Source organism: Arachis duranensis, chromosome 8, assembly GCF_000817695.3.
Source record: "Arachis duranensis cultivar V14167 chromosome 8, aradu.V14167.gnm2.J7QH, whole genome shotgun sequence".
NCBI classification, from domain to species: domain Eukaryota; kingdom Viridiplantae; phylum Streptophyta; class Magnoliopsida; order Fabales; family Fabaceae; genus Arachis; species Arachis duranensis.
Window position 1 is genome coordinate 9,195,188 of NC_029779.3, and position 7,676 is coordinate 9,202,863.

Consider the following 7,676-nt stretch of genomic DNA (forward strand, 5'->3'; position numbering starts at 1 on the left):
TTTCTCAAGTATGGAGTAGCATGTTTCGACATTTTGGAAAACCTTACTTATGAATTATATAGGAATCTGTGTCTTTTGTTCATCTTCTCGGATGAGTGCCGCCACTAGTGCTTCCTTCGTTATGGATAAGTATAGGTATAATGTCTGTTCCATTCTAGGTTTTGAGAGTGTGGGAGGTTCCGCTAATACTCTTTTGAAATGTTGGAAGGCTTCTTCACATTCGAGTTCCCATTTAAAGCTTATACCCTTTTTCATGAGCTTGGAGAAGGAGATGGCCTTTTGGGCCGAGGCTCTGAGGAAGCGTGAGGCTCTGAGGAAGCGTGAGAGGGTGGCGAGTCACCCGGTCAGCCTTTGGACATCTTTAAGGTTTACGGGGCTGCTCATCTCGAGGATGGCTTTGCACTTTTCTGGATTCGCTTCTACTCCCCGTTGCGTGATCATGAAGCCCAAGAATTTTCCGGCCTCCATTCTAAAGCCACACATTTTTGGATTGAGGCGCATCCGGTGCTTCCTCAGGGTGTCTAGTATGAGCTTGAGGTCATCAATGAGTTCCTCGCCTGTTTGTGTCTTTGCTAGCATGTCGTCGATATAGACCTCCAACTTGGTCCTAAAAGGTCTTAAAAGATCTTGGTGACGAGCCTTTGATAGGTGGTCCCGGCATTATTTAACCTGAAGGGAATGACTATGTAGCAGTTCGTGCCTTTGGGGGTTATGAATGCGGTTGTCTCCTCATCTGGTCGGTGCATGGGTATCTGGTTATACTCGAAGTAGGCATCCATGAAACTGAGGTACTGGTATCCCGAGACGGCGTCTACTGGTCCATCGATATTTGGTAGGAGAAAAGCATCTTTTGGACAGGCTTTCTTCAAGTTCGTGTAGTCGACGCACATTCGCCATTTGTCATTTGTGTTTTTGACCAACACGACATTGGCCAGCTAGGTTGTGTAGGGGAGTTCTCGGATGAAGCCTGTTTGAAGCAGGATTTTGACTTGCTTCCTGACCTTGGATGCTCGGTCTGTAAATATTTTTCTTCCTATTTGCGCTACTGGCTTGGCTTTGGGATCCACAGCTAGCCAGTGGGATATCAGATCTGGGTCTATTTCTGGCATGTCGGCCGGGTGAATGCAAATAAGTCCCTGTTTGTTTTAGGAGTTCCATGAGGTTGCCTTTTAGGTTGAAGGACAGATTCTTATTGATGAACATGAATTCGTCTTTGGTTTTCCCTATCTGTAGCTTTTCCATGTCTCCCTTTGGTTTTGGTCTGGGTTGATCGTCTTGGCATGCGTCCAAGTCGGTGAGAAAGATTTCTGATGTGGTTCGAGATTATTTTCGCAGGGCTAGGCTGGCTTTGTTGCATGCCACTATGATTTCTCGGTCGCCATGAATCGTTCTGATGGTTCCATTATCGGCTTGGAATTTCATGATGATGAACTTGGTAAATATGGAGGCAGAGAGGTCGTTGATGGTTTTCCTCCCTAGGATAATGTTATATGTCATGTAATCCTTTAAGACCATGAACTCGGAAAGTATGGTCTTCTTTTGGTTACCGGATCCGATGATGACTGGTAGTACTATAGAACCGTCCGGTTTGAGAAAATTGTCCCCGAGTCCGATTACTCTATTACGGTGGCTTTGTAAGTTTTTGTTTCAGAGTCCTAGCTTGTCAAAAGCTCATCGAAAAAGGATCTTGGAGTCGACTCTGGTGTCCATGAGTATTCACATAACTAGATCGATTCCAACCTTAGCTGATATGTCGAATGGGGCATCTTCCTTCGAAGTGCCATTCTGGCAGTCATCGGGGGAGAATGTTATCCTCGTCAGAAGGGGAGGGGTTCTTTTTTCCTCTTTTACCGCCAGTACCCAGAGGTCCTTATTAGTGCTGACTTGAATTTTTTCGGTACTTCTTTTCCAGTGATGACATTCACTATGATCGTCGGATCGATTTCCAGAGGGCCTACCTTATCATCTTGGGATTGCGTCCTTCCTATTCCTGCGATTTCTCCCTTTTAGTTTTGATGGGTTCTCGAATTATTTTGGGGAACTCTATGAGTTTGCCGTCTCGGATGGCTTGTTCAAGAGCGTCTTTTAAGTCAAAGCAGTCTTAAGTCTTGTGTCTATATCCTCTGTGATAGTCACAGTACAGGCTTTTATTACCGCTTGTCCGCTCTTTCACTTGTCAAACCTTTGGGAGGATGCCTCGTTCCATTATCTGGTGGTAGATCTCTATGATTGAGGCCGGTAGGGAGGTGTAGTTCGTGAACTTCCCCACCTTGGGTGGTTGGTTAGGGGCCGTGGATTTGTAGTGCTCCTTCGGGTTGTCTTTGGGCAGTGGATTATTTCGAGGTGTCGTATTGCCATGCTACCGTTTATTGGTTACCACGACTTGGCTTACCTCTTCGTCATTTATGTATTCCCTTACAACGTTCTGAATTTCATGCATAGTTTAGACTGGTCTAGTGATGAGGTGCTTTCGAAAATCTTCCTTCATGAGCCCGTTGGTCAGGCAGAGGCTGGCTACAGAGTCCGTGAGTCCGTCAATCGTCAGACACTCGTCATTGAACCTGTCAAGGTATTTTCTTGTGGGTTAGTCTTGCTTTTGCATAACTCTAAGCAGGCTGATCGGGTGCTTCACTTTTATGATCCTGGTAGTAAACTATGCTATAAGCTTTCTGGAGATGTCGTCAAAATTGGCTATCGAACCATTGGGGAGAGCGTTGAAACACTTGATTGCGGGGCCGATTAGGGTTACTGGGAAGGCCCTACACCAAGCTGCATCGGCGGCCCCTTCTAAGTTCATCCTTGCCTCAAAGGCCGTGAGACGTTCATGTGGTTCCTCCGCCCCATCATATTTTATTTCGGTTGGCTTGTCGAAACCCTTCGGTAGCTTGGCCTTTAGAATTCTCTTAGTGAATGGGGTGGCTCCCATTATCACATGCTTGCTCCTTGTCCGTTTGGAGTCCTGCCGATGCCTTCTATCGTCGTCGTCAGGTCGGCGCTCTGTCTCTCGAAAAACGTTGCAGTCATGTCGTTTTCCGTATCGCCGTTTGGGTGACCTTTCGTTCATGGTTTTTCGCTGTTATCGACTTTTGGAGGTCGCTTGGCTTGGTTATTCTGGCTGGTATCGTTCCTTGAAAGCTTCTCAGCCTTTAAGGATTTGTACTCTTTGATAGAACTGTTGAATTATTTGGATCACTTTCTTTCCTAGGCTGTCGGTTGCTATGGCCTTATTGAGTTGGTGATCGTCATCTTTTGGTCACTGCCTGTTAGGGGTCGGCTGGTAGTGCACGGTATTGGTTATCTTCCCATGGGTTGGTGGGACGTCGTCCCGTGGTTTGTCCGTCGGGTTCGGTGAGTCTGACTCATGGTGAAAGTTTGAAGATCGCTCCTTGAATTCTTTCATTATGTCGCCAAAACATGACAAGTTCCCACAAACGACGTCAATGTACTAGATTTTGCTGGTACATGTTGTAAGACAGATTAAAAATTTGCTGGTCTTGGGTGGTGACTTAAATTGGATCTTTTTAGAACGATCGAAAGATAATAACTGCAAAAATATTCTGATGCATCAAAATGAATCTAAGAAATATGGGTAAAAATTAGAAATATATAACATATCTAAAATAAAAAATATATTTGAATTTAAATATCCGTTAAAAATTTATGGTTAGTGGGTCAATTTGAACCGCAATAATAACCTGACCCAGATAATCAGATAGTAACTGCTCCAATGGGGGATCCGCCGTCCAGAACAAATCTCAATCGATTCATTTCATTAAATTATGTTATTCGTTGTTTGTAGTCTAACGCTGATGATCATATATGAGTCATGACTTTCTCTTCGTCGTCCCTTTCAATCCAACGCCCAATTCTTTGTTTTCCCCGAAAGCCCCCTTCCCCACATACCATTTCCGTCAATACTCGTTATTACTACTTTTATATTTAATAATAATTTTGTTAAGCAACTAATTTTATTAATTAGTAAAGTAATAGGTAAATAAAAATTAAATATTTGAATTAGTATTGTAACTTGTAAGAAAAATAAAAGTAAAAAGAAAAGATACGTGTTGACATATTGTTAAATAAGAAAAAGTTGATCTCAATATATATATTATGATGAGTGTTAGAAGGTCAGTAAATTTTGTAATTTATTAATATCAATTAATTATTATTAATATTTTTATTAGTGTGAGATTATATCTAATGTATGAGATTACTTATTTTTTTATTGATTAAGTACTGACTAAACTTTAATCAAAGTGCTTACTCCTAAACTTTTTCTTATAATATTTCATAAACAACTGATCATATGAAACTATTTTATCGATTTTTAACAAATCGATGGTGGTTCGACATCTAATGGTTTGAGAGTGAAATTTAGTCCTTTTTGCGAGTATCAATTTTTTAAAAGTGCATCAAAAACCCTTTAATTAGACGAGATTTAAAAAAAATTTGAAAAAATATAAATAAAAACTTTGAAAATAATTTTGATTGAATTTGAAATGATTTGCATTAAAGTTAAATAAAGTAATAAAATGTCTTCGATTAGATCAAAGGACTTTGAATTCAAAAATAAAAGTACAAGAATATAAATCGGACAAGATCGAATGTTAAATGTTGCTTGAAAGATAATTTTGTAAGAAAAGTAAAGTTTTTTGTAGAAACATAAATAAAAGATAAAACAAGTGGAATGAATTCTACAAAAATTTGACTCAAAACAGATTTAGAAAATTTCTGAAATATGAGTGTGCATGAAAAATTTTTGAAACAAAATTTCAACCATTGTACTTTTGAACCTTCTTCTATTTATAGTCATCTTTTAGCCAATTAAATCAAAGTATACTCTCCATGTGCGTGAAAACATGTGTAACCGTTCTCATTTCTTTTGTTTAATCATGTTCAAATTATAAATTTTTCTATTTACTTTATCAATTAATTTATCGATCTGTTATACTAATCAAGTTCTCACTCAATACTCCTAGTCACAAATCCTTCTCCATCTAAACTTCTTTTTAAAGACCCACTTATTAATCCTCAAATAACTTTTTTCTTCAAAAGTAATTATTTTCGACTACTAAGAACTAGGGGTGTTCAAATTCAAACCGATACAAATTAAACCGCTTATCCAATTCAATCCAAACCGAAAATCAATTAAAACCGCACTAATTCGGATTTAATTGGATTCTATTTTTTACAAACCGCTGGATTGAATCGAATTTCGGATCTATTTTTCATAACCGATCAAATCCAATCCAAACCGCACAATGTGCTATAATGTTATTATTTTATTATTATATTTATAATTATACTTATAACATGTTCAATTTGTTATACATTTTTTCTATTATTTATGTATTATTATTTAATAAATATTTTATATTCAAAATATTATTTATTTATTTATTCTAACTAACCTATAATTTTATTTCTATTGTTATGTTATCGTTGGCTTTTTAAAATATTATTAAGACTTGTTATGTCATTGTTGGTTATTTAAAACTTGATGTTAAGACTTGTTATATGTATTTAATTTTTTTTATTTAAAAATCGCAAATCCAAACCGATCCAAACCGCTTGTAATCGGATCGAATCGGATCGGATTTCCAAAAAAAGTTCATCCAATCCAAACCGCACCGCACATAAATTAAGTGTTCGAATCGGATGACTTTTTTTCCTTAAAATCGAACTAAATCGCACCGCAAACACCCCTACTACAAATCCTTTTTTTTGTTGAGTATGTAAAATCACATGGAATTGAATTCACAACATAAAATATTAATGGGAAGTACTAGGTAAACAATGACTATCTTAAACAATATGAACAACCACCAATCAAATAAAAATACATTATACCCTACTTTAATATTATTAATTAAATTTAAGATTAATTTACTCTTTTAACCCTATTAATTCACATTATTCACATATTGTTCAAAAAAATTGTTGATTACCTACACTTTTTCAATATTATAATATTTTTCACCAAACACGGATACAAACTAAACTTTAATAAACAGAGTGCATATATATATATCCTCAGTTTTGTCGACCAAAAACTTAACCATGATGATCATGAACAAAGAACAACAAGACATGCAGTTTCTTGGTCTCTTTGGGATCTACAAAGAGTCCTACAAGATCATACTCTCATGGAGGAAGATCTTCACTAAGATCACCTTATCCCTAATCCTCCCTCTCTCCTTCATGTTCTTAATCCAAATACAAGTTTCCAATTCACTCTTCACCAAGATCATCAACCACTCCCAACAAATCATCTCAACCCCACAAGACACACCCCAATTCAAAAGACTCTCCCAAACAGTTTCTTCCGAATGGGTAACTTTCTTGGTCTTCAAGGTCTTTTACTTGGCTTTGTCGATCATATTCTCCCTCCTTACAACCTCAGCAATAACCTACACCATCTCGTTGTTTTATGCTTCAACCCATGATGATGAGGTGGTGAATCTCAGAAAGGCTATAAGCATAGTTCCAAAGATATGTACTAGGCTTATGACAACTTTCTTGTGCGTATTCGTGGCGCTTTTGGTCTACAACTTTGTGGCGGTTCTTGTTTTTATCATATTGGCTTTGACAATAAACGCTTATTCTGGGACAGAAAATTATGCTGTTCTTGGGATTGCATCAGTATTTTCAATCATATTGGTCTTGACATATTTGGTAGGTTTATTCTACCTCTCATTGATTTGGTCACTATCCAATAGTGTAACGGTGTTGGAAGACTCATACGGGTTTGAAGCAATGAAGAAGAGCAAGGAATTAATAAAGGGGAAGATGGGGTTGTCCTTACTCTTATTTTTCACAATAATTGTTTCCTATGGTTTGATACACTTTTTATTCATGATGGTTGTTGTTCAAGGATGGAACATGAACTCGGTGGTGAGAATAGCATATAGTATACTCTGTTTGTTGCTTTTGTCTCATCAAATCTTGTTAGGACAAGTTACCCACACGGTGCTCTATTTTGTTTGCAAGTGTTACCACAAGCAAAATATTGACAAGTCTGATTTGTCTATTTACTTGGAATATCAGCCATTGAAGAATAAAGATGTATGTTGAGGTGGGACAGTAGTACCATGTTTGATTATGGTTTTATGGTTTTAATGTGTGTAACTAAAATAAAGGGTTGTGCCCGCATGTTTACAACTTTACATGTTTTATTAACAAAAAGATCATGAGTATTTCTACTTTCTAAATTGATTGATATGCTATGTATTTGTGTCACAATATCTCTATTATTCTATAAAAATAAAGCTTCTGAAAGAATTTAACTGTTTCTCGCTCATCGGCTCATGCAAAATCTAAATATTACTCTAATTAAATTATTCATGTTATTTATTTGTAATGGCTAAAGCCATCAAATTCATATTAATTAATTATCAAGGTGTTAGTCAAATAAAATAAATTATAAGTTGAAGATGTTGTAATCGGTGTAGAAGGTTGTGTGTGACAAATTCCATCGAGCGTGATGAATTTTTTGCCGAAAAAAAGTTGTCAACAAGAAAAAGGTAATTGATTCGATGAAATTTGTTTGAGTTAAAGTGAAATATAACTGTTAAACAGTGTTAAGTTTGATGGTTCAGAAAATTGAGGACGATTACATAAATTTTGTATTTGATAGAAACAGTTATTTTTTGCGTTCTTTATGAAAGCATGAAACA

General features: G+C 37.0%; 1 protein-coding gene across 1 annotated transcript; it reads left to right on the forward strand.

The window, feature by feature from the left end:
* The first annotated feature begins 6,026 nt into the window (after positions 1-6,026).
* LOC107460638 (uncharacterized) lies at positions 6,027-7,211 on the forward strand. Its single transcript, XM_016079032.3, has one exon. The coding sequence runs from the start codon at positions 6,061-6,063 to the stop codon at positions 7,072-7,074; it is 1,014 nt and encodes a 337-aa protein (XP_015934518.1). The 5' UTR covers positions 6,027-6,060; the 3' UTR covers positions 7,075-7,211.
* The last annotated feature ends 465 nt before the right edge of the window (positions 7,212-7,676 follow it).

Excerpts from the sequence above, each read along its gene's own strand:
- LOC107460638 (XM_016079032.3), top strand. The coding sequence starts at position 6,061 with ATGATGATCATGAACAAAGAACAACAAGACATGCAGTTTCTTGGTCTC.